Source organism: Neopsephotus bourkii, unplaced genomic scaffold, assembly GCF_033783945.1.
Source record: "Neopsephotus bourkii isolate Nb327-2 ecotype Australia unplaced genomic scaffold, CSIRO-AGI_Nbou_v1 NB_873, whole genome shotgun sequence".
NCBI lineage: Eukaryota > Metazoa > Chordata > Aves > Psittaciformes > Psittacidae > Neopsephotus > Neopsephotus bourkii.
In genome coordinates this window covers 2,128,949-2,156,174 of record NW_026901367.1, presented here as the reverse complement: position 1 = coordinate 2,156,174, position 27,226 = coordinate 2,128,949, and the positions used below count along the sequence as shown (strand labels likewise).

Sequence of the window (27,226 nt, the reverse complement as noted above, 5' to 3'; positions counted from 1 at the left end):
TTTGGGTTGAAGGGACCTTAAAGCTCCTCCAGCTCCAACCCCTGCCATGGGCAGGGACCCCTTCCACTGGAGCAGCTTGCTCCAAGCCCCTGTGTCCAACCTGGCCTTGAGCACTGCCAGGGATGGGGCAGCCACAGCTTCTCTGGGCACCCTGTGCCAGCGCCTCAGCACCCTCACAGGGAAGAGCTTCTGCATTATCTCCAACCTGAACTTCCCCTGTTTCAGTTTGAACCCATTACCCCTTGTCCTGTCACTGCAGTCCCTAATGAAGAGTCCCTCCCCAGCATCCCTATAGCCCCCCTTCACACACTAGAAGCTGCTCTGAGGTCTCCACGCAGCTTCTCTTCTCCAGGCTGAACAGCCCCAGTGTTCTCAGCCTGTCTTCATACAGGATATATATATGTGTGTGTATGTGTATATATATATATATGTATATGTATATGGTTTGCTCTGAAGTAATCACTTGACAAGTTTAAGACAGTCCTTGAGCATTTGTCCATTGACAACTAACCAGTTTTGCAGAGATAGGCAATTCCCAGATGGAGAAATTCTGTGGGTGAGATTCAGTGAAAGAAGGGTTTGAGGTGTCTCTGATGTTGGCTTTAAAGAAGACTTTCAGCTCATGTTTCTGTATCTAATACGGTTTAAAGAACCCCAGCTTCCCACAGTTTCTCCCCTAACATTTTCCTTCTCTTCCATGTTGCATGAACTGCAGGGTCAGCTCAAGCCTGTCCTACCTTGGCTTTCTGCAGCTTCGTTACTTTGGTGTAAGAGTGAATGGTTGGACTTGATGATGTTAAAGGTGTTTTCCAACCTAGTTGATTCTGTGATTCTAAGAGGATCAAAAATGCTGCAGAGAGCCCAGTTAGCTCCAGAGGTTTCTACTTCAGCAGCTCAAGCTCCTCCAGTTATGGAACTGGCAATCTGGAGGGGTACTTCGTTATTCCTCTCCCCTACACTGACCCCATGTGAATGTGGCTGGTAGCAGTGGGGATATATCTGTGAACATCAGTGTAGTTTATGTGCTTGAAGCAAAGGAAAGAGTAGAAATGAATCCTCTGGCCTAAGATCAGCGTGTTCTGCTTGTTGTTTGCGCCCAGGGTTTCCAGGAGCAGCAGGAGGTTGACTTCTCATGCCCAAGGGATCATGGTGTAGCAATGGTGCATCCTCTGCGTGCATGGTCAGACCAGGGAGAAAAGGAGACACTGCAAGAGGAAGAAAAGCAAAAGGATGGTGGGAATCTCTCTCTCTCCTACCTATAAACATAGATGCAGTTCTGATAGAGGAGGGAGAGGCAATGAAAACAATTCCAGCTCCTAAAAACACACATTAAAACCCATTAAAAAGAGCAATTTTCTGGATTAAAATCAAGAAGTGGTTTTGTGCCAGAACTTCACAGCAAACAAGTATGTTAAGGATGTACCTGTGCACCACGCTTCACTTTTTAAGGCTGTTCATCCAAGCCAGGCAGCAAACCAGGTGTATTTGGGGGACCACAAACCAATGGAATGAATGCAGTTGTTGCAGGTTTTCAGGGGTGGTTTCCGTGCTTTGGTGGGTTTAGGGAGGGTGGGAAGTGGTGCAGGTCAGAAGAACCCATTGGGGCTGGAATGCAAACCCACACACACCGGGTTTTCCTCCAAACACCAGTGCTGGTGTGGCTCTCCTGGCCCGCGGTCACGGTTGCAGGTATCGAGGACGTGCTGTTCCAAAAGGCAGGTCAACTTTCCTGTTAACGTGGGACTTGGGTAAACTGAAACCCGAAACTGGGTGGAACTGACCCAGTTTCAGTAATAAATGGATATGCTGGCCTGATTTGGGATGAGATTCCCAAAGGTTTCGTGCTGCTTTGGGCTCACTCGTCGCAATTTATAGGTTTATTGGGAGCCCAAAGCTGGTTTGAGCCTGGGACTTGCTGTGGAGCTAGTGGATATGTGAACAGACCCTTCTGTTATAGGTGTCCTTGTCTCTTGCTTTTGAATGTGACCCTTTCCCTTGCCATTGGGTTGCATTGGCTCTCCCAAGCCTATATCACTCACAGAGAATACATCTGGAAGGGGCTTGGAGGACCAGATCTCTTCATATATCCCACAGACCAAAAATCCCCTTGTAACAGAGAAGCAGAAATCCTTTCAGAAAGGGAAATGTTCCTTAGGAGAAGCTCTGGGTTTCTGCTTGTATTTAGTCCACCTTCAATTGCAAAGCGTTGCAGGAAATGGTGGCTTACAAGATGAATGGTTCTGTTCCCACAAATACCTGCAGCAGAGGTAATCAAGTTGGCATGTTAATTCCTGCTCCGTGTGTGGGCTGCTCCTCTCTGCCTTCCAGCATGTTAGATAGCAACTGGGGGGAAAACAGCTTACTCGTCAGGATGAATGGTATGCAAATTGGCAAAGATGATAAAAATAGCTATTTCCCACTGCATTCTAGAACAGTCCATGGCAAAACCCATCTTTCCTTACTCTATGGGAGAGATTTAGGCTTACTGTGTGGACAGGGGTGTTAGAAAAGCCACGAAAGGCAAATGTATTGATGAGTTCCAGCTCTTTGCTGTGGCTCGGAGGACGTGTGTAAGAACTTCCCCCTGTTTGAGGAGAAAAGCAACTGTTCTGTGATTTCTGCCCTTTTAGATTAATAAATCATCCTCCTTATCTTGTAATTTTTTCCTAGTTAGTCACCAAGTGGCGAATTTACAAGAGGGAGGAAGAGTAAAGAGGGAAGACAAGGCTGATCATTAACCAGATTGGTCATTCTTGTAAGCTCTGGCGTGCATTCTGCTTCCCATTAGGAAGATAATTGTCTGTTGTGGAGCTGTAAAATCGCATCTCTCCCTCACAGCACCACAGTGCATTTGTTTCGTGGTACCCAGGGAACATTCTCTGTGTTGCTCTCTTGGCTTTTCACGTGTGCATGAAGTTGAATGTGTTTTGAGGGTGGGCCTGTGTTGGACATTGAGTCCACCAGCATGAACTATCTTCATTGTTGACTCAACAAAGCCAATATTGGTTGACTTCATTGGTGGAAGATAATATAGGGGCAATGGCATTAGCACTGCCCCCTGACCAGCTACCTTCTGCAGAAGAGCTTTGAACTGGATCCTTGGTCAGGAGTTTCTTAGAGGGATTTTTGTTCATATTCCTTTTGAGGATGTGCTGGAGTTTTTCTTAAGTGATATTTTTGGAGAGGAAAGTGATAGTTTAGTTCCACCTTAGAAACGTTGATAATGACGAGTTTGGGTAGGGATGGTGCTAGTTTCTTCCTTAGAAACACTAGGTTTTTCCTTTGTGGTGGGAACCCATTCACTTCAGCAGCCACAGAAAGACAGATCCCAGCCCAGATCCCTTTGTGTTCTGGACTGAGCACCTGCCTCTGAATGCTGCTTGTACATGTGTAACATTACTGGTGTCAACATCTTGTTCTCCTTGAGGCTTTGCAGAGCTCTGATCGCATCAACCAAGTCCCACGTTGCATTATGGATAAGTGGATAATCATTTGTGGGTTTATTTACTCTTATCAAGTACACCAATAATGCCATCAGCACCAGTCAGGTGCTATGGGAGACTGTTTTAGGACAAGAGGAACCGGCCTCAAGCTGCACCAGGGCAGGTTTAGATGGAGCTGAGGAACAATTCCTGCCCCAGAGGGTGCTCAGGCATTGGAACAGGCTGCCCAGGGCAGGGCTGCAGGCACCGGCCCTGCAAGTGTTCACACCCCGTGGAGACGAGGCCTCAGTGCCATGGGTTAGGGGTGGCCTTGGCAGTGCTGGGGCAAGGGTTGGACTGGGTGAGCTTAAAGGGCTTTTCCAACCTCGCTGATTCTGTGATTCTATGAGAGATGCAGTTCAAAGAATGCAAGCAAAAGGGGTTTCACAGCTATGGGGGAAAAAGAAAGAACAAAATTTAGAAGGGGGGAACACACAAACCTCCTCCCTCCCTGATACACTAAACTTCATAGATGATTTAGCCCTTGCTTTCCTCCAGCGCTGAGCTCAGTGATGCATTACACCATGGACAGTTTCAAGCTGGGTTGATCTGAGAAATTACACTTGGACCAGAGCTTAAAAGTTATCTCATTGTGAGGGTGCTGAGGCGCTGGCACAGGGTGCCCAGAGAAGCTGTGGCTGCCCCATCCCTGGCAGTGCTCAAGGCCAGGTTGGACACAGGGGCTTGGAGCAAGCTGCTCCAGTGGAAGGGGTCCCTGCTGTGGCAGGGGTTGGAGCTGGAGGAGCTTTAAGCTCCCTTCAACACAGACCAGGCTGGGATGCCGTGATTTATCTCTGACTTTAAAGCATTAGCTCCTCTCCATAACATACTAATTCATACTGTCAAGGACTTAGTCAGTTAAAGAGAACCAGAGGAAAATGAGTAGAAATCAGGTATAGAACAGGGCTTTGTGCCTTTGAGAGCCTTATGATGGACCCAGAGCATTGATGCATGGTGGCAATAAACAGGTCTTGGGTTTGCTAATTTAAAGTCACCAGCAAACAAAGGTATTGCGATTGCTGTGGCTGCTGGCAGGCTCCTCTTCTTAGGAAGCCTCACTCCCTAAGGTGCAGCCTGTCACAAAGACAGATCCCCACTCTGCTGTGCTCTTGCTCCTGAATTACCACCTACCCATGCAGTGGAACCATCAATAGACATGCCCAAAGCACCGCAGAGCAGCAGTGATGCTGTGGGAGGGGAGCCAGCAGCACCACACATCCCACTGAGCAGACACCAGCTCAGCCACATCTGTCACATCTGCTGATGGGGACCTGTTGTTGAGCCCCAGTGCCAGCCTGGACAGCAGTGCAAATGAGGTCAGGATGGCACAGGGAGTCAGGATGGCACAGGGAGGGAACACATGCTGAGTTCTCTACCATGGGTTAGGGTCTCTCTTCTTCAGATCTTGCACTAAATGAGCTCGGTCCAGACATTGACTCTTTAACCTTTTCCCCTAGTCACTGTGTAGCAATTCCTTCTCTTTTTAAGGTAGTATTTAGTGCTATTGGGGGAGTAAAGGGAGGACATGGACAAAAAACCTCAACCCCCAACTTCTGTTTGGTGTCTCATTGGAATCTTAATCTTCCCAGAGTGAGTTGTCCCAGAGGGGACAATCTGAAGTGTAAATTCATACTGTGGTGTTGAGGGCCAGAGGAGGCCACGAGGATGATCAGGGAACTGGAGCACCTCCCATACAAAGATAGGCTGAGAAAGCTGGGGCTGTTCAGCCTGGAGAAGAGAAGCTGCGTGGAGACCTCAGAGCAGCTTCCAGTGCCTGAAGGGGGCCTATAGGGATGCTGGGGAGGGACTCTTCATTAGGGACTGTAGTGACAGGACAAGGGGTAATGGGTTCAAACTGAAACAGGGGAAGTTTAGATTGGATATAAGGAGGAAATTCTTTCCTGTGAGGGTGCTGAGGCACTGGAATGGGTTGCCCAAGGAAGCAGTGTTCAAGGCCAGGTTGGACAGAGCCTTGGGTGCTATGGTTTAGTGTGAGGTGTCCCTGCCCATGGCAGGGGGTTGGAGCTGGATGATCTTAAGGTCCTTTCCAACCCGAACTATTCTATGATTCTGATTCTATGATGTTTTATGGCAGGGTGGGAAAGACAGTTCTGTGTTTTCTATGGGTCGAAGCCAAAGGATTATTTCTAGGGTTTTCATGTTTTGCTTTTGTAACATTTTCCTCTTTAATAATGTCCATTATTAATAACGGCCACGTGCGCTCCTGTGTCCCCTGCCAGAGGTGCTGGGAAAGCTCTCAGCTGCGGAGAAGCTCCTGGCTCCTGCTCGAGGGCCTCCGTGGTGCTGCAGGCGCTCCAGTTCCTGTGTCACTCACTTGGACTTTAGCTGGCGCTGGGAGCCCTGTTTGCTCAGGGTGGGACAGCAGCGAGCCGGTACTGCTGCAGGTAGGGCCTGGCCTCCTCCCTGCTCGCCAGGGGAAGGGTTCCTGTAGGTAAAACACAGCACAGGCTTCAGCAGGAAAAGCTGCTGGAAAGAATCCGTGAAGGAAATAAGGCTGTGCTTGTGTGAGGAGCTCCGGGGGAGCTCACATCCTGCCTGCGGCCGGGACAAGGGCAGGTGCTTCCTCCAACCCCTTTCTACCTGGAAACAGGCTTGTGGGGCACAGGCTGCAGCACCTCGGTCCCAGCACTGCGGTGGGTTGGGTCTGCAGGAAATCACTCTCATAGAATCATGGAATCATAGAACTGTTTGTGTGGAAGGGACCTCAAAGCTCCTCCAGCTCCAACCCCTGCCACGGGCAGGGACCCCTTCCACTGGAGCAGCTTGCTCCAAGCCCGTGTCCAACCTGGCCTTGAGCACTGCCAGGGATGGGGCAGCCACAGCTTCTCTGGGCACCCTGTGCCAGCGCCTCAGCACCCTCACAGGGAAGAGCTTCTGCCTAAGAGCTCAGCTCAGTCTCCCCTCGGGCAGGTTCAAGCCATTCCCCTTGGCCTGTCCCTACAGGCCCTTGTCCCAAGCCCCTCTCCAGGTTCCCTGCAGCCCCTTTAGGCACTGGAGCTGCTCTCAGGTCTCCCCTTCAGGAGCCTTCTCTTCTCCAGGCTGCCCCAGCCCAGCTCTCTCAGCCTGGCTCCAGAGCAGAGCTGCTCCAGCCCTCGCAGCATCTCCATGGCCTCCTCTGGCTTCGCTCCAACAGCTCCAGGTCCCTCTGGTGCTGCTGCCCAGAGCTGGATCAGGGCTGCAGGGGGATCTCCCCAGAGCGCAGTTCATAGGAATGATCCCCTCTGGGCTCGAGCTGTGGTGTTGTTTCAAGTATAACAGCATAGGTAAAAGCCATAAATACTTTAAGTGTATTTATGGCCATTGGAGGAAGGTGCCAGACATTTTGAGCAGTTCATGTGTTTTTAGAAACCCCAGCTTCAGCTGAGAGGCATTGACTCCCATCACTTCTCCCTAAATCACCGCTGCTGGACTGGCCCATTTGCTCCCCAGCATGTTGGGAAGGGCTAGTTGGAATGTCCACCTTGTGCTCCACAGGAGCTGGGGCTGCAGTGAGCTGGTAGGAGTGGACTGATCTGCTCCCACTGCAGCTGTCCTCATAGGCATTAGTACAAGACTAAAAACTTGTGACCCACAATATGAAAACAAAGGCACATTTTGAGATGTTTAATGAGGGGACGGAGTGGGAGGAGGACATGGATTCCATTGGAAAGGAATTTGGAAATGCGAGGAAAAACACAAAGAGAAAACTTCTGTGTGAACGCTATCAGCAGTTTGGACAGGAACATGCAAATGCTACATACTGGGAATATGAATGTGGAGCTGACCTTTTCATTTCACTTATGTGTAAGTGAGGGCTGGAGCTCACAGCCCAAGGGAAAACTGCCACCCTCTGCCTAATGCCGGGATGTGACTGCTGGTACCCAGCGCTGCTGCTGCACACGTTATACCCAGCGGGATGTTACAGTGCCAGTCAGAGGCAGGGCACCCTGCTTTACGTTACAGCGCACAGCCCAGGCAGCGTGCATCCGGCAGCCCTACCCAGCGTGCTGGTACAGGGGCGAGGAGCCCCGGCTGCAGGAGATGTCAGGATGCGCCGGTGACATAACCCGCACTGACAGCACTTGGCTGCTCAGAGGCCCTTTCCCCAGAGCTTTCTCTTGTTCCCGGCGTGCATCTTGCTGCATCCCCTCCTCGCCGGTTGCTGCGTGCGGTGCTGCTCTGTCAAGCGAGCGCTCCTCGGGGCAAATAAAGCGAAGCGCCCTCCTTTTCTGAGATAGTAATCTGAGCCCTTTCCGTTACATGAGGCTCCCGACAAAAGTGTGTAATTCCACCAGCTCTGCTGGGGACGGTACCACCGCCTGCTGCGGCCGCGCAGGGCCAGCGGGGCTGCGGACCCCGCCGCCGCCTTGTCCCCAGGCTCCGGCTGCTCGCAGCGCAGGGGCTCGGTGAGGACGGGCTCGCTGCAGCCCCTAGGAGCCACCTCCTGCCCCGCTCCGCCGCCCCTTCACCCTTGGTACAGCCTTCGCTTCCTCCGGCTCGCTCTATGCTAATCGGTGACATCAGCCCGCGCCCGGGCGCTGCCGGTTATATTACAGCGGGTCAGGAAGGGCTGAGGTGCGCGCTGCTGCTCCGGGAGGCTCCGCGCTGCTCCGGGCTGGCTTTCACCGCATCCCCTGGCACCAGAACCGCGTCCCAGCGCTGCAGAGCTGCCTGCAGGGGAGCCGGGGGGAGCAAGGCGCCCACCGCAACCCCCCCACCGCAACCCCCTCATGGTGCTTTGAGCTTGACTCCGTTGTGGCCAACGCACGCTGCTGGAGTTTGAACCGGAGCTTTTATCTGCTGGAAGGCTCGTTTTCCCCAGGGACTGAAGCCGAGGAAGCCGGGATTTACTTGGATGTATGGTAGAGAAACTCGTGGCTCCTTTATGCTGCAGCTCCTGCTCCCGCTGGGTTACCTGTAGATGGAATTACAGAAGTCAAGCAGCATGCCCGGGCCGTTGTCCCCGGGGTACGCAGCTCAGGTGCCCTATAACTATAACCAGTTAGAAGGAAGATTCAAGCAGTTGCAAGGTAAGCCTGGGCTGGGGGGGGGGGGGGGTTTGTAGGTGTTGCTATGAGATGATCCCTGTAAACACCTTAGTCTGGGCTTGTTCTCGTTGCAGCAAGGTGTTAAAGTGGTGTTGTAGGAGAAAGCTTTGTGTTCTTTGAACATAGTGCGTGGCTTTTATCTCTCTGGAGGTGTCCTCAGTTACACAGTGTAAAGGTGTATGTCCCACCTCTGAGTACTGCAGAGGGCTAACGCACACCAGGTGGTTTAGAACAGTAAGGGGGAGAGTGAGGAAGGGGTCTTGCTGTTGATTTTATCCTTCCATAAAACACAGTTGGAACTTTGGGAACGAATCACCAGCTCCGGCTTTGTTTGGGTGCAGTTTGCAGTGTGAGAGCCCTCTCTTGACTCCCTGTGCGCCTCCTGTAAATGCTTAACTTCTCCAAAGGGAGAGGGGTTGCATAACTGCCAAACAGATTTGTTTGTAGATCTCTGAGAAAGCATTCAGGTGCTTCAACAGTCCCAACTTTCTTCATGGTTTCCCTCTGGTTTTAGCCGGGGGGGAATGTCCTTTAGTGTCTTCCTATGAAATCCTCTACCTGGGTGGAAAACCAGGTGTTTCTTTGGGGAATGGTGGCGTGTTCCCTAAAGGTGAGGCCTCTGACCGGTGCAGGATCCCCAGTTCTTCACTGTGCCCAGCATCTCTCTGCCTCAGACAGCATAAACCAGGCTCTGCTGTTGCTCAGTGCAAGGCATGTCCCAGGGATGAATGAACTCGAGCCCTGCAGTTTCCAAATGAGAAGGAATCTTTAACCAAACCCAAACCTCCTCCTCTCCGTCTGTGTAACTCCATAAATAACCCCAGAGTACAGTGAAGTTCAGCCCTTCTCTGCCTGTTTCTTATTTTACTCTGGTCTGAGCCACAAGCATGGTGCTGTGGTTCCTGTTGGAGAGGGAGGAAGAGCCTGGGTAGTGCAAAGAACGTTCCTATTTGTTGGCTTAGGGAGGGAGGAAAGAACCCAGTCTTTCATTCATAGTACTTTGTGTGGCTTGTAAACTGGCTCGTAGTAGTGGCTGCACACTGGATGTAATGAGATAGAATGACAGCATCCCAAACACTGGCAACACAGGCGTTCCTCAGGCCAGGCATGGAAAACCCAGGCTCTGAACTTGCACACGAGGGAATATAGAGGCGAGAAAGCAGATCTTGGGCTTCGGTGCTGGCTTTATGGCACAGGAACTAAAATCCTGGCCCTGCCTCTGCCTTTAGGGTTAAGTTAGCAGGGTGAAGGAGGCAGATTTTATCATTTTCTGGGTCACTGCCTCAGGAATCCATTATCTGCCTGTTTACATCCCACTGAAAGAGGAAAGCAGAGCCTGTTGAGAGCACAGAAAGTGAGTTTTCCCTGCAGTGGAATGCACTGCCTTCACTTGAAAGGAAAATACCATCAATTGCAATGCTCTCCCTCAATGTGCTGCAGTTCCCTCCAACAAAAGAGCTAAAATGCACTGAGTTCTCCTGCAGTTGTAAGGAGGAACTTTGCAGTAACCATCCTGGAGCTCTCTACTCCCATTGCAGAGGAGGTAGGCTTAAAAAACAGGGCTGCCACTGATGGCGTTCAGAGTGTAGGTACAGGAAATGTGTTAAATTACACACTAGAAACTGCCTGGAATGCTAAATAAGCCTCCAAAACTGTGTGCTGTAAAGGGAGAGGATTAGCTCTGCTGACACAGGTGCTGCCTTTCCTTGGGTTAATGGCTCTTTGTTTGAAGAGTACCTAAAAAGCCACTAATGTGTAGTTGGAAACCTTTGAGGTGATTCTTGCCCTCTTGCTACAAGGCTCTGGTGCACACATGGGTGTTGGGTGGCACTGGGCATTGCTCACTCAATGGGTAAAGCACCTTCTGAGGCTTTCCTGTGTTGTGTGGCACTGGGCATTGCTCACTCAATGGGTAAAGCACCTTCTGAGGCTTTCCTGCCTTTGAATCTTGTGTTTTCCTCCTCAATGCCCGTGTTTTCACCCTCTTGCCCTGGTTAGGACGATGCTAGGGCAGCATCAGTGCTGGCACATACAGGGCTGTTGTAGCCTCTATTCATGCCCTCCCCACACTGAGCTTGTTCCTCATTTTTCACGCTTTCTAGAGGTTTCATATGGTTACAGAGCTTCACACTAGGTCACAGCAAGGTACTGCTCAGACCTAGTGGAGGTGGGCAGTGGTTCCTCCCACATTCCACCCCTTTTAAATGCCTTGAAGTGGTAATTGTAAGGAAACTATTGTCAGACTGGATGGTGAGAATGGAGAGTGTAAAAGTGGATTTTCCAGCCCTGGTGGGACTACACTGAAGGTGCCAAACCAGCTCCTGCACGGGGGAGGAAGGGTCACCTTACAGGAGATCCCAGCTGTGCCTTGATGGTCCAGAGTGATGCAGCAGAGACTGCTAGGAGTGAGTCAAGGCTGCCCTTACATCAAATAAACCCTGATGTCCTATGCAGAGGTTTAGCACACTCAGCCCTTGTGCTTGTGAGAATGCCAGTGCAGGTGTGGGGGGAGAAATGCTTCAGCAAGTTCTCTTTCCTTTATTAAGTTCCAGTCAGTTCTTATTATGGTTTGTTCGCCCCGTCCTGGGATGATAACTGAGAGATAGCATCAGCGCTTGCTATCAGTCAGCCTCAACCTAGGTGGGGAGTTCTGGTTCTCAGGGCCACTTGTTTGGTAGAAAGGGAGGGTGTTGCAGGGCTGGGGTAGCTCTGCAAGTAAAGACAGGACCCCAAAACTTGTCTGGGGGAACGTGTTGCTGTGTAGCTTGCACAGGGTATGTCGGAGGAGACAGCGTGTCCTGCTCAGATGAGGAGTTAATCTTAGAATCCCAGCCTGGTTTGGGTTGAAGGGACCTTAAAGCTCATCCATCCGATGGGCAGGGACCCCTTCCACTGGAGCAGCTTGCTCCAAGCCCCTGTGTCCAACCTGGCCTTGAGCACTGCCAGGGATGGGGCAGCCACAGCTTCTCTGGGCACCCTGTGCCAGCGCCTCAGCACCCTCACAGGGAAGAGCTTCTGCCTAAGAGCTCAGCTCAGTCTCCCCTCGGGCAGGTTCAAGCCATTCCCCTTGGCCTGTCCCTACAGGCCCTTGTCCCAAGCCCCTCTCCAGCTTTCCTGCAGCCCCTTTAGGCACTGGAGCTGCTCTCAGGTCTCCCCTTCAGGAGCCTTCTCTTCTCCAGGCTGCCCCAGCCCAGCTCTCTCAGCCTGTCAGGAAGAGTTGGGCTCTTTATAAATGAGCAGCACACCATGTAGGTTACAGTTGTGAACCGAGTCCCTCACTTGTGCCGCACTAACACCAGGATCCTGTGGATGGGCTTGGCAAGGTTCCGGGGTTGGCAGGAAGAGGTTAATGTGAGCCAGGAATTTGGAAGGAGATCCCTGCAGCTGTATCACTTTCCACATCTGCGGCAGTGAGGGTCAGTGCCACAGGGAAGCCTCCACCAGCTATCACATCATCCCTCCTCCCTCCCACCTGGGGAATGGGGCAGCCTGGCATTCATTCATTCATTCAGTGGCATCTCTGGCATTCAGTAGCTGGTGGCTTTACCAGCACCCGCAGGGCAGTTGGGAAGCTGGGTCTGGGCTTGAGGGCTGGCCTGAGGTGTGATGTTTCCAGTGCTGATTACAAATGTGAGATCCTGGGCTGGGCGGTGATGGGGAGCCAGATCTGTGCTCCTGATAAATGCCCACAGGAAGCAGCTTCCAGAGCTGCTCCTGATGTACCTTCTGGGTGGTTCCTTTTGGTGCTATTCATTTTTAACGTTGCATTTCAGCTTGGAAGCTGTTCATGGAGTTGGAACTGGATGATGTTAATGTCCTGTCCAGCCCTAACTATTCTCTGATTGGCAGTGGGAGCCTGGTGTCTTTGGTGACCAGCAGCATGGGTGCAAGGGTCTTTGTTCCATTGCTGCTTTGGAGCTGTGTTAGAAATGGTTTGGAAAACCTGGCCCCTAACGCAGTGACCGCTGGAATAAGCCTGTAGGAAAGGAGAGCTGCTTTCCCATCCCAGGTGGTTCAACTGCCTTTAGCCAGACTGTTCAGTGGGGTTGACAGGCTGTGGCTACCCAGCACTCCCAGCACCAGGAAACAGACCGCAGTTGTATGAGTGTTTGGGGTGCCTGGGGCAACCCCTTGCTCTGCTGGCAGTGCCCTTCAGCAGGGGAGCTCCTTGGCTGGGTAAGCCTTTGATCTGCAGTGCTCTGGGCTCCGCTTGGCCATAAAGAGACACACGGTTTCTATTTATAAGTGGTCAATGATAACCAGCGTCACTAACACAGGGCTCTGTGTGCATGGGTTGGTTCCCAGCCAGCCTGCACAACAGCAGGAAAACCTCCCTGCTTGTTTTGCTTTGTCTATTCTGAAGCAGAGCTTCCCCCACTGCTCTTCCTGCAAGAAAGTCTTGTCCCAGATCCCTGCCTGTGGATAAACAGGGAGCTCCTGCTGTGAACCCATGGGTGTGCAGGGCTCATGCTGCCCTGTGCTGGGGCTGTGGGATCTCCTTGCTGCGCCCAGCATCCTCTCAAGTTATGTGGGTACCCTTTGAAAAGACACTTTCAATAGTGACTGCAAGGTTTACCTTTGAAGGGACTGGGTCTGCTGCAAGCAGTGACCTGCATAGCCAGGGGCAGCGCTTACTGAGCCAAAGGACACCCTACTTTGTCTACCAAATTGGTCACTGGCATTTCTTGTCATGGTAATTCCTGTTAGAGGTGAAAGGTGGGAAGGCTGAATTTCATCCCAGGGGGAATGCGTCTGCTTCACATGGATTTTTTCCACTCTCTCAGATCCACCAAAGTTGCAAATATTCTCATATTCCCATGGCAAATTTGCTTGATTTTGTGCTGTCTGCAACCGCATCACAGCATCCTTCAGTCTCCTGGCTTTGTGACACATGAGCACAAGCCCCATCAGCTTTGCAAAGCGTTTCTAAGCGATCTCAGACACAGTGTTTTGAATGATGCATTTCTGTGTGTGATAACGGGACCCTTGTTCTTTCCAGTGTATGATTCCTCCTAACAAATCTGAAGCCTAGACTCAGGTTTAGGGTGTTCTGGCCAGCTGAACAAAGGTTACAGCTGAATATTGGTGAAAGTCTCCTCTGTCTGGCAATACTTTGATGTGCAGCTATGAAAGCAAGCTTGCCAGCTAACTGAGTGTGTAATGTAGGGATTTAGCTCAGAGGGAATGACTGGAGAGGTGTTGTAACAAACAGGTTCAGGTTCTCCATAGGATGGACATGTGTGGCAAAACCCTTGCTAGGACTTGTATTTGTCTACTCCCTACTGGTTGAATTGGAACTCTTTGCACATCACTTTGTAGCACTGGGCTGATGCAGAGAATCACAGTGAGACAGAGCTGCTCGGAGCCACCTTCTTTCAGCCCTTTCCCACAGGAAAAGCCTACAATTACAGTGTAGGGGTTGTGGAATGACACACAGACACCATTATTTATTCCTAGCCCTAAATATTACAGCAGGGCCTGGGGACATCTGTGCCTCACAGCCTTCCTTTGGAGAGAGGCTGATGAGGTGAGGAGTCAGAAGTGAAAGCCATGTTTTAGTGACCACAGGTGTTGTCTGTTAGCTGTATTACACATGAACTATCTATGTGTCTGCCTAGATGATGTGTAGCGAACCTATGGAAGGGGGTTTTGGAGAAGGCTCTGGAATGGTTTTGTCTATGAAGGATAAACTTCAAAAAGACCCAGGAACTTAAAAAATTCGAGCCTTTTTCTCCTATTCTCTCCCAATCCTGACTTTAAAACAAACCCCACAAAACTAAGCATCAGATTTGGAGGAAAATGTCAAGGTCTTGTGAAAGACTTCTTCATGATGAGCACTGAGACGCAAAGTCCCTGTTTTAAAGGGCTATTCATCTTTACTGCCACATTAACTGCTGCCATGGCTCAAGATTAAACAAGGACTGAGAGATTCCTTGTTGGCAGAGAAATAATCCATATTTTGATCATCCCACGGCCCAAATTCCAAAAGCTCCAAAATTTCTTTTATACCTTCAAAATGTGCTGAACTTTTCCTTTTCTGGCTATGGGCTTTGGCAGTTGTGAGGATCCCGAAGGCGAGGTAAAAGAGCCCAGGGTAAGGTATTCCTGTTAATGTGGTCGTGTTGATACAGTTGGAAAAGTAAATGTTGAAACTGGATTTGGCTCCTCGCTGGAATAACTGTGAAAATCTACAACCCTGGTGTTTGGTAGCCCGTGCTGTTTAGGTTATGTTTGGAATATTGGTTTCCCAGCTGTGTGGAGAAGAAAGGTAATATTGAAACAAAAATCCCTAGGTTCTGGAGCATAATTTCATGTCCAACAGGGTGGCTCTGGTGCACTTTTAATGGCTCTGAGTTTGGGAGGTAAACCAGGTACTTGTGCATGGGACAATACAGTGTTTTGAATAGCCTGGCAGTGATTTGTTGCCAGAGTCAGCACAGTGAAATGGTCTGTGTGATGTTCTGCTGTAAATCCCCGTTTGTGCTAGCACAGGAACAGGCCCCTTTGTGTTTCTGTGCTGGATGGCTCAAATATGCACATTAAATGTCACCGACCATCCATGGTCACTCCGGAGGCGTGTTGTAACCACGCAGGAGTACGGGCTCCTATCCCAAGCGTTTTCCTTATCCAAGCGCCCTGTGCAAATCGATTGTGGGGTTTGCCATTAACTTCTGTGGCAAGTGGGGCAATAAAACAAGGCTCCGGGCAGAGATGAAAGTGGTGCTAAAAGGCCAGGACAATGGTGGGATTGATTCCCAGGTTCTTTCTCAAACCTCTTTTGAGGTGACTTCCTCCTTTTTCCTCTCTGTTTCTCTCGCCTTCCTGTTTTCTGTTGGGTGCTTGCTGTGGCTGTTAGAGTGGATGGAGCTAAGTAGGAATGGCAAAGAAAATCAAACACCAGGCTTGTGACATGGCCCATAACATCCCCATTTCCTACTCCTGGACTAAACTACTGCTGTGTGATACCCGTGGCTTTTGTAGGTGTACTCCTCCTGCTCGCAGCCTGCGTTTCATGTAAGGATGCATTGAAAGAGTATTTGGTTACTAACAGCTCTGAAGGTCTTTTTGTCCCTGTTTAGGTTGAATTGAGAGGTATTAAATATCGGCTATTAAGTAACAGGGTCTGACAGTGATGTTTTTTCCCCATGTGAAAATGGAGTTTCTTTGCTTAATAGGCAGGTTTGGGAAATCTAGTAAGCCAAATATTGAGAACAGCAGAATAGTTGAGGCTGGAAGGGACCTTCAAAGCTCATCTAGTGCAAACCTCCCTGCAACGAGCAGGCACATCTTCAACTAGATCAGGAGCTAGTCTCTGTTAGCTTTGAAAGCTGTGGTGAAGGAGATAGAATGAAGGCAATAAGGTGCTTTAGACTCTGCTTTGCTTTTCCCACAAGAAATGGAATCTGGAATTCCACTTGGACATTTCTATCTGAGGCTGGCAGGTAATGGTCCTCCTCCTGGTGCCACTGTCCAAGTGAAGTGACAGAATGACTCCAAAGATGAGTTTGGGGCCTGGGGCATTACTCCTAACTCAGCTTGGAGCACCTATTTTGATTCATGCACTGAACATAGTCAGCACCCAAAGTAATTCTGGCCTGAGTGTCCTCCATGCTAGCCTGCATGGAATTAAGGAGGGCATAGAATCATAGAGCCCCAGGCTGGTTTGGGTTGGAAGGGACCTTAAAGCTCCTCCAGCTCCAACCCCTGCCACGGGCAGGGACCCCTTCCACTGGAGCAGCTTGCTCCAAGCCCCTGTGTCCAACCTGGCCTTGAGCACTGCCAGGGATGGGGCAGCCACAGCTTCTCTGGGCACCCTGTGCCAGCGCCTCAGCACCCTCACAGGGAAGAGCTTCTGCCTTATATCCAACCTGAACGTCCCCTATTTCAGTCTGAACCCATCACCCCTTGTCCTGTCACTACAGTCCCTAATGAAGAGTCCCTCTCCAGCATCCTTATACACCCCCTTCACGTACTGGATGTCCACATACTGGATGTTCACGTACTGGATAACCAGCATGGGAGCCTAAAATCACTTGCTGAGCCTGACGTTGCTCACTGCTCCCAAACCACATGCACCTGAACCCACTGCTCTTGTGTCCTGCATAGGAGGAATGAAGAGGGGTGGTGAGCGCTCCTGCTTGTGACTTCTGATGTGGGGCCCGAGGCTGCGATGGCCGGGAGAGCCCCGGCGCTCACACAAAGGCCTCGTACACTGTCTGCTGGAAGGAGGCACCCGGCTCAGAGCCTCCTTTGTTGGAGAAGGGCTCCAGCAGCCACGCTCCCGCGGCACAGTCCCGCAGTGCTCTCAATGCCCCACTGTTCCGCTCCGGCAGCACGGGTTTGAGGGCAGCAGCATCAGCAGCGTGCAGCACATCGCCGTGGCTTCGTGGGGGCCACGGCCGTGGATGCTCAAAGGTCTTGTGGAAGGTCTGAGATGAGCAAGTGGCCTCTTCCTGAGGGAACTGGGAATGCTGGTGATTCCATGGTTTAGTTCATAAAGGTACGAGCTGGAAGTCTCACAAACACAGTCCTGGTTACAGGTACAACACCGGGCAGGGTCTGTTTTCTGCCTACAGGTAATGGGTAGAACACACAGGCCTGCTGCGTGTTGAGTTGAGCTCTACTCAAGTACAACTCAAGGTTGGACAGAGCCTTGGGTACCATGGTTTAGTGTGAAGTGTCCCTGCCCGTAGCAGGGGGGTTGGAACTGGGTGATCTTAAGGTCCTTTCCAGCCCAAACCATTCCATGATTCTATGATTAAGGTTGTCGGGAGGAGGGGGAGGGTAGGAGGTCATAAATAGGATTTCACATTTTCAGGTTTTGCAGACTTCCTATGCTAGCAAACAGGGGAAGTGTCATCCCAAATGGCTTTGCATGGGCATCATGGATGTTGTCAAAATGGCCAGGTGTGTGTTTCTGAGGGTTGTTTTGCTCCAGGGGCTGGCTCCTTGATGTTTTCTTGTCTTAGTTCCATCAGAATGGAGTTTTCAGGCAGAACAGCCAGAGGATTACATACCAAGGGGCAGTGAGGAAAGCATGGTGGCAAGGTACAGAAAGGATGTGTATTACCACAGCGCTCCAATCACAAGCAAGGGGTAGCCTGATGCCAGCAAAATGACGTGTGGTTACAAAGCAATTTGAGGGTTTATCTGAACAAAGTAAATGCTGGCTGCCCAGATTTATCTTGGAAAGGAACCCCTAAGCAGAGGCAGCCCCATTACCAGCAATGAAATGCAAGCAGCAGTGCTGAGGGACTCAGCTCAGTGGTGGGATTGTGTCTCCAATCCAGCCTGCTCCATCATTCTTCCCAAATGACATCTCTTTGGTTTCAGCTTCTCCACACTGACACCATGGGCTGGGTTCAGCCTTCCCCTCCCAAAACAACCCCAAAGTCCAGTTCTTAGTGCTTGTTTCGTCCAGGCAATGATTCCAGTTCCTGAAAACCTGCTCAGATTATGGTTTGGTTCCAGGAGAAAAGGCAAGTGAAAACATGGCAGTCGCCTCGGCAGGCAGCCAACTGCGGTTTGCTCGGGGTAGGAAGGACTTCTGTGTCCAGTGGCTCTCCCCAGTTCTTCCCAGGGGAACTGGACTTTGGTAGCAGTGTTTCCAAGGTGTGTTCCTCCTCCCCTCTTGTCCAGGTTGCCTGGCAATACAATGAGGCTGCTCTGGGAGTGCGGATGTGACTGTGCTGTGATTGACGCTGAGCATGAGTAATGGCCATTGCGCGGTGGGCGGCGGTTAAGTGAGGCCCTGAGGAGCTGGGGAGGAACATCAGATGTCGGTTGTGTTCTGAACTTCTGACCTTTCTGTGGTTCTCATGCATGGGGAGCTCAGTAATTTGGGTTAACCCTACCTTGACGTGCTCAGTGTCTCATGCTGTGGAAGTAATCATAGCATCACACAGTGGTTTGGGATGGAAGGGAACTTAGAGCTTCCACTAGACACCTTCCACTGGAGCAGCTTGCTCCAAGGCCCTGTGTCCAAGAGCACTGCCAGGGATGGGGCAGCCACAGCTTCTCTGGGCACCCTGTGCCAGCGCCTCAGCACCCTCACAGGGAAGAGCTTCTGCCTAAGGGCTCAGCTCAATCTAACTGATGTCACTTTAGAAACTTGGCAGTGCCTGTAGGTGATTTCCTGCTGCTCCTGAGGTGATGTCCTGGCCACTGCCACTTTTACAGGTAGATGTATAATGATGATACATAGATGATGATAATCCATCAGCCACTGGTAGCAGATTATGCTGGTTGCATCTGGGTATAATTGTTCATAACTGTTCCCTAAGTCCTTATAGAGGGAGTTCGCAGAGTGGGACATGGAAGTTATGGCACATTTTTGCCATCAATCCACTGCTGCTCACATTGAATGCTTTTCTCTTTCTCTCTCCCCAGATAACTGTGTTACTAATGATGCCTGATAAGGGTATATTATAAAATCCCCATGATACAAATTTACTGGAACATTTGCTCCTAACAGGCGAGTTGCACTGATATTTGCCAGCTCATTGATGCTAACGATGCTCTGTGCCACTTGAAGGATGCTGATGTATCCTGTGCGCCTGGGGCCCATCATGTTCCAGCCGTTTCCTCACTACGGATCCTTTCCTTTCTAAATAAAGGCAGTCACAAGCTGTCCAGGAGAACAGACAACACTTAAGGAAACCCAATATATACAATCTTTACTATGCACCATGTCCTGGCAGTGACATCCTCCATAGGGATGGAGCACAGTTCTGTGCTGGATGCAGGAGAGCTGCTCCCTACACTGGGAATGGCAGGGCTGGGATGAGAGCAGTTTCTAGGGGCACGTTTGCAAACTGCCTCATGCCAGAACACCTTTTGTTTTCTGTGCTCCGTAAGTGAGCTCTCCCTTCTGGTGTAGCTCCTGTTGCCAAGTCTGAAGCCATTTCCTTGGCACCAGCTCTAGGTCACTGTGAGCTTCGTATTCACAAGTGTGTGTATGGAGCTGTTTGTCATTCACAGAGGACTTGTGTGTTTGAGTTGAGCTTTGATGTGCCCATAAGTTTGGAGACGTGAAAATCAGTGAGTTGAGATCCCTCAGGCTTAAGGAAAGCACAAATGAGGTGCACGCAGTCTAAGATGCCATAAATGTGTTTTCATATCCATGCACACACGTATGCGTGTGGTTTGGGTCTGAAGGGGTCTAAGATGGGGATAAGCACACCAGTACTCTCAGTTCAAAGAGCCTGATTGCATACGTAAGGCAAATGTGCAACAGTTCTGTGCTTAACCAACACCTGAATTGTCTTTTAATGATGTTACTATTCCATTAACAGCCAATTGGGAGCAGTAATCAGGCACGGCTCAGAAGTGCCTGTGCTCTGTGTTTCCTTTATTAATTGCCCTGTTTCATAGTCTGTGCTTTTGGTTTTGCTCGGAAAGGCCCAAGGATGCTGCTTCACAGCTTGAGAGAGGGGAAGGCCCAGAACACAGAGCCCACAAGCAATGCAATTAAGGAGGCATCTGTGAAATGACTTTGATCAGCAGTGTTTAGGTGCTTCTTGTATGGATTGTGCTGAGCTGATGATGTTTGGCATTAAACATGGGGATGGGAGCCATCCCGGATAACTTCAACAGAGGCTGTATCTTTATACCCAGGTAGGGCTTTACTATTTGTATAATCAACACATTGCAGTCTCAGTGCAACTCACATGTCCACATTTGAAGACTGGAGAGACAACTGGTGTTTCTGGATGAAGATGCACCTTTAAGGGGTTCAAAGTATAATTTTACCCAGGTAATTCCTTCAAATTTGCATCACCTTTTAAATCCCAGAGAGATCTTTGGGAGTTTCAACAAAGATTTGGGTTTTTTTCCTGCTACTGCTTTGAAAGTTATTACATGGACAAGAAATACTGCATTGGGAAGGTGTCTCTTTTCCCTACTCTTGCATAACTCCAAAGGGTGAAATGATTTTGCTTAAACATGTCCCATTGTCCCACAAAAGCAGATCAGTGAATGACCTTTGGATTGAAATCCACCAGCCCAGCAGGAAAGTTCTGAGGTGAGGAATTAGAATGGATGGGCAGCTTGTTCATACCTCACCGGTCCCCAGGAAGCAGGTCTGGCGTGGAAAGGGCGATGTAGAAGTGTTATTATTTGTAATTATTATTTTATCATTAATTTATTATTAGTTGGTTTTTAAATAAGAACTTTCATAGAAGTGATTGATCGGAAGGTGTGTGTGGAAGTTTACACCGGGGTCCCATTTCTGGAGCTTTGCTTAGGCAAGTTGATGAGTGAAGCATCATCTCTACCGCTCTCCAAAGATGAAGATTCCTGCACTTCAGCTGGAGCTCTCTGTGATGGGTTTGCAGATTAGAGCCAGAGAGGATTAGGGATTTTTTCCCTCTAATGCTTCTTATTAGCAGTTTGTTTCAAAGCCCATTAAAATCGATGCATTTGAAAAACTCCCTTCTTGGAAATAACTGCATGTTACAAATGCCATCGGCCCTTCAGTTGCACAAGTGGGTTTTATAGTAACCAACAATATTCCTATTGCTGTTACTGATTCAGGTTTCACCTCTGGCATTTAGCTTAGTCTCAGGCCTGCAGAGCCGAGGCTTGGCTTACCTGTGGTGTAACTGCTTTTATGTGGCAACCTGTCAATAGAGTGTAGTGCATCTGGCTCCACAACATAGCGTGCAATTAACAGTGGTAAATTATGGTGTGACCATGGGAACCGGGTGAACTAAACACCTTGTTCAGCAAGGCTGGGAAATCAGCTATTATTAATCCCTGATCAGTGCAGTGGCTGTTTAAATACATGTTCTTCCATTGAGAATATTGCTGTGATAATGAAAATTATGATTTAACAGCAATTAATGGCAAGGATAACATCTTTTAGCGCAGAGATTTAATAATTGAAAGGATTAAATGCATTCATCATAGATTTATTTATTTTCCATTAATGCTTTTCTGTCATTAGAGTGAAATTAGATTTAAACACGAACCCAGCCAAGGTTTGGCATTCTTTTCATCCATTCCTCTTTCTGATTGCAGTGAGGTTTTAAAGAAGCTTGGTCAAAACACACCACAGCTAGGACTTCTCTCTTCATGTAATGTCTCAATGTGTGCCCCAGATGAAAGAGAAGATCCCGCAGCTCTCTGGAATCCCTCAGTGGGAGTCCATCGGAATAGTGGCAGTTTGCTGGTGTGGCCTGTTCTTGTTTAAGCTTGCTAAAATTCATGGAATCATAGAATAATTTAGAGTCACAGAACCCCAGCCTGGTTTGGATGGAAGGGACTTTCAAGCTCCTCCAGCTCCAACCCCTGCCACGGGCAGGGACCCCTTCCACTGGAGCAGCTTGCTCCAAGCCCCTGTGTCCAACCTGGCCTTGAGCACTGCCAGGGATGGGGCAGCCACAGCTTCTCTGGGCACCCTGTGCCAGCGCCTCAGCACCCTCACAGGGAAGAGCTTCTGCCTAAGAGCTCAGCTCAGTCTCCCCTCGGGCAGGTTCAAGCCATTCCCCTTGGCCTGTCCCTACAGGCCCTTGTCCCAAGCCCCTCTCCAGGTTTCGTGCAGCCCTTTTAGGTTGGAAGCAGGGTCAACCTCAGTCTTAGATGGGGTTGCTCAGGGGTTTGCCCTGCTGAGATCTGAGTACCCCTAAGGAGGGAGATCCCACAGCCTTTGCGTGATCTCGTGTCTGAGCACCCTCATGGTAACACCTTTCTTCTTGATAACCATCATCATTTCCCTTGCTTGGCTACACCCAGCCTTGCACCACCAGCAGGTCTCCTTCCTAGGGTGGTGCAGTGCTGTCTTCAAGGTGAATGCTGAGTCTGGTGCCCATCCCTTCCTGAGTCATCTCTGCCTAACAGTTACCATTTCATATTCCCAAATACCTAGATAAGGAGGATCCCAGCCTGGTCACATAGTTGCACTGTGGAAAGAGCAAGTGCTGTTAGTCTTGTGTGGGAACTGCTGGCTTACCTCAAGGGAGAAGAGGGAGGAGTGCTGAAAGGAAAAGAGAACAACAGAAACCATTAAAACAACAGAACCCTCCTCCTTCCTCCGCTCCTTTTTCCTCCTATTGACAAGTGGAAATCCACTGTAAAGCCTCTTTCATTCTGCTGGGTTTGCTGAACAGGGAAAGAAATAAGATGGACCTTACGTAGTGAAGTACCTGGTGTGTCCTCTGCATGTGCCAAGCCTTGCTGGCCCCCTGGCTAACACTGGTTTGGGCAAGTATGGAACATAACAGCACTGATTCCCCCCCCCCCCAAATCCCTGGCTCTTCCCTGCATTATGCTCATAGTGTTATTTAAAGGAAGCTGCAAAGACCCCACAAGGTTGTGGGTACTTGGAATAGCGCAGTAACCTCAGGACTTCGTTGTTCTTTGGTGGGAATTCCACGATCAGTGTCCTGGGACAGGCCTATGCTTTTCCCGTGCTCCTTTGCACAAAGTGATTTGTCTCTTACTCCAAGGGGAAAAATGGCATCAAGTGTAAACCACTGACACCAAATCAGCCACTTGTGTCCTTCTGTGCTAAAGGCTGACAGCACTGACGTACTTCTCATGCTGTATTTCAAGGGAGATCCATTGGAACTCTACTGCAGGCTCATTAGGCCATGAAGTTACTCCTTTATTCAACCGTAACCTCTGCTATCCTGCTGTACAAATGGGTTTGTAGCATCTTGGGGGTTAGGCCTTGGTCCTCTTTTTTCTCATAATGGACTTCAATAGTGTGAGCATTCCATTAAAGCAGGGCAGAGGATGGTGTTTGAGGCTGGAGCTGGGTGTGAGTGTTCCCAAGAGCAGCATCCACAAGTGTTGAACCATTGTAATCATGCACTGGAAAGGTCTCGTTTCTGTGGCTCCTTTGCATTGCACACAGCAGAGCAACAAGTCAGCTGGTATCCTGGAGTGAGTACCAGAGACTAAGCTCCATAGCTAATGTGTATGGAGTGAGCTGTGTGAAGGGGTGTTTGCCATAGCAGAGGGCTGCTCTGGATGTGGGCATTTTCCTGATGTTAAACCTGAGTTCGTATGGTTGCCCCAAGGGAGAGCTGAGCACGTATTCCCTAAGTCTGATTAAATATGTCATCTTCATCTTCTGAATTAGATACCAAAGTAGGCTGAGCTCTTCCACAGTTTAATCTGTTCAACCCAGATGACTTTTCTGTTTCATTTGTTCTCTGTAGAAGACCTTACAGCAACTTTGTAGAATCATAGACTAGTTCAGGTTGGAAAGGACCTTAACATCATCCTGTTCCAACCCCCTGCCACGGGCAGGGACACCTCACAGTAAACCATCTCACCCAAGGCTCTGTCCAACTTGGCCTTGAACACTGCCAGGGATGGAGCATTCACGACCTCCCTGGGCAACCCATTCCAGTGCCTCAACACCCTCACAGGAAAGAACTTCTTCCTTATATCCAATCTAAACTTCCCCTGTTTCAGTTTTAACCCATTACCCCTTGTCCTGTCACTACAGTCCCTAATGAAGAGTCCCTCCCCAGCATCCCTATAGGCCCCCTTCAGACACTGGAAGCTGCTCTGAGGTCCCCACGCAGCTTCTCTTCTCCAGGCTGAACAGCCCCAGCGTTCTCAGCCTGTCTCCATACAGGAGGTGCTTCAGCCCCTGAGCATCCTCGTGGCTTCCTCTGCACTTGTTCCAACAGCTCCATATCCTTTTCATGCTTAGGACACCAGAACTGCACACAGTGCTCCAAGTGAGTATCCAACTTTCTGCAGACGAAGGTACTCATTCTTCTACCTGAACCCAAAGTAGGTCTATTTTTGTATTGCTGACACCAAAAAGCCATCAACTCTGTGTAAAACCAAGGACAATGGCAGGACCTGCCCTCCCCCAGCCTGCAATGCTGTCGGACGTTGTTCTGTGCATCATTTCATTGTGTGAGGAAGGTTTAGGGACACCAAAGAGAGAAAGCAGCAGAATTGCTTTGCCCACGTGCTGCTTTGTGGAGCTTTCCCTGTTTCCAGTGTTTTCAGCAGTGAAAGTCATCACATGCTGTACTGTTCAATGGAGAAGGGGAGATAGTTAATAGGATTTCGAAGCCGGGTGCTGCTTCCTATGAAAGCGAATGGGCTGCTGCACACAGCCCTGCCGTGTGGACAATAGGCTCTGTGCAGCAGAGTGGGGAAAGCAGCAAGGGTCATGCTCCTAATGAAAAGCAGCAGCTGAACACAGCACGAGCAGAATCACCTCGTTGTTTGTCATCTTGCACGTTCAGGTTCTTGCCTCAGTCGTGTTGGAGCCTGTAACAGCTTTGGCGCAGTCTCACCCGTTTGGATGGAGTTCCTCCACTTTGTGCCATGAGATAACCACACCAAACACAACCAGCAAACAAACCCATCGGCTGCAGCCATCCCTCTTGTTACACTGGCTGCAAGGTGGAACTGAAAACGAAGGAGATGGTTTCAAAGCTCCCCTGTTGTTCCTAAGCATCAGACCTGTGAATGAGATGTGTGGAAGTTCGACTTCCCGCAGGTTGCATTCTAGGCTGTTGCTTGCCCCTGCACATGTTAGGCACCTGTGTCTTCTACATTAAGGTCCTTGTTTTCCAGTCTCATCAACCCCTATTCTCAATCCTGACCCGTTATCTGCAGCAGGAGAAAAGCAGCATCCCCTGTTCAGTTTTACTGCTAAAGGGGAGGTAGTCATAGGACACCTGAAGGTTAAAAGGAATTACTTTTACTTCCTCTTCTCTACAGACAAGAGTCTTCTGTTCCTAGAACAAAGAGTGAAGATTGTCACACGTGTTCACATGGTTTCCAGATAAAATCTTGTTTGATCACCACACTGTGCTCCCAGTAGCTGAGCTGCCATCCTCTCGGGCATCTTTCACAGCTGAAAAGCTTCCAAGCACAGCTGGACTTAGTGAAACTGTGGATATCACAGGCTCTTTAACTCCATATCCTTGCATCTGCAAGAGAACGTGGGGACTGGTATTCAGTGGTGGCCTTGGCAGTGCTGGGGAAGGGTTGGACTTGATCTGAAAGCTCTTTTCCAACCTGTTTGATTCTATGATTCTATAACATCCTGCACCATGAAAACCTGTGGTAATGGGAACGAGCTCTGTTTTTCCTGCACGGTTATCCTAGGGTATGATGTGGGGAGCTGTGGATGTTGGGTGTCAGCAGCAGCGGTGCGCCGGGAGCAATGCACAAGGATCTCTGAGTCAGGGTGTGTAGCAATGCCTTGGGTAGGGTGCTGGAGTCTGTTGCTATAGTGAAAAAACAATAATTCTGAGCTGGAAAAATGACTTTCAGCATGGAAATCAAACTAAGGAGGCAGCATTTGGAGTTAGGGATTAAACCTCAGCCTTAATTTGTCTTGAGGTATTGCAGGATTCTGGGTGGGAGCGTTGGTCTGCTGGAGGGCAGGAGGCTCTGCAGAGGGAACTGGACAGGCTGGATCCATGGGGTTGTGGCAAATTGCATGGGGTTCAATCAGACTCAGTGCTGGGTCCTGCACTTGGGTCACAACAACCCCCTGCAATGCTCCAGGCTGAAAGCTGCCCATGGAACAGGAGCTGGGGGTGCTGAGGGATGGAGCTGAACATGAGCAGCTTGTGCCCAGGCAGCCAGGAAGCCCCCAGCATCCTGGCCTGTACCAGCACCAGTGCGGCAGCAGGGCCAGGGCAGGGATTGTGCCCCTGTGCTGGGCACTGGTGAGGCTGCACCTCGGATCCTGTGCTCAGCTCTGGGCCCCTCACTGCAAGAGAGACATTGAGGGGCTGGAGCGGGGACAGAGAAGGGAATGGAGCTGGTGCAGGGCCTGGAGCACAGGGGTGATGGGGAAGGGCTGAGGGACCTGGGGGGTTCAGATGGAGAAGGCTCAGGGGGGACCTGATGGCTGCCTCCAACTGCCTGACAGGAGGATGGAGCCAGGAGGGGCTGGGCTCTGCTCCCAAGGAACAAGGGATGGGACAAGAGGAACCGGCCTCAAGCTGCACCAGGGCAGGTTTAGATGGAGCTGAGGAACAATTCCTGCCCCAGAGGGTGCTCAGGCATTGGAACAGGCTGCCCAGGGCAGGGCTGCAGGCACCGGCCCTGCAAGTGTTCACACCCCGTGGAGATGAGGCCTCAGTGCCATGGGTTAGTGGTGGCCTTGGCAGTGCTGGGGTAAGGGTTGGACTGAGTGAGCTTAAAGGGCTTTTCCAAGCTATTTGATTCAATGGTCCACAAACACTGCTGATGCACCCAGTGAGCTGCTCACGGCCACACTGGGTAGGGAGGATTTCCGTGCTCTGATGCTGCGCTGCCCCATGTGCTGTGCACGCACCCAGCACCCATCGCAGCCGCTCAGGGCTCTAATCCCTCTACCTCCTCAGCAGCCTTTCAGCTCCTTTGGGAGCAGCCCCTTTGCTGTTGATCCGATGGGCACAGAGGCATTTTACCTGCGCCGTGCTGGCAGCAGCCTGTGCCAAACATACCAGTGCCGTTCCGTCTGGGAGGGAGTCAAGGTCACTTGTTGCGAGTGCGGTTTGACCGGTATGAAGGGAGCCGGCTGGCTCCAAGCTCTGTTTAGAAAGCAGGCAGCTGCCCAGGTAACCTTTGCCACAGCAGCCGTTAGTGCTGCGGTCACGGGGACACGTTCCTGCTCTAGTGGAAGGGGTCCCTGCCTGTGGCACGGGGGGAGCTGGGGGAGCTTGAAGGTCCCTTCCAACCAAGCTGGGAGCACCTCCTGTATGGAGCCAGGCTGAGAAG

At 50.3% G+C, this 27,226-nt stretch overlaps 1 protein-coding gene across 3 annotated transcripts in view; it reads left to right on the top strand.

The window, feature by feature from the left end:
* Nucleotides 1-27,226, top strand: part of SPTBN1 (spectrin beta, non-erythrocytic 1) — a 138,619-nt gene that overhangs the window by 51,287 nt on the left and 60,106 nt on the right. The window contains exon 1 of one of the 3 annotated variants that reach the window (XM_061356853.1): nt 8,252-8,512. The exons of the other annotated variants lie outside the window; for them this stretch is intronic. Within the exon in view, the coding sequence (XP_061212837.1) occupies nt 8,404-8,512 (109 nt within the window). The 5' untranslated portion in view covers nt 8,252-8,403. Of the gene's footprint in view, nt 1-8,251; nt 8,513-27,226 lie in introns of those variants that run through there. 3 annotated transcript variants of the gene reach the window in all.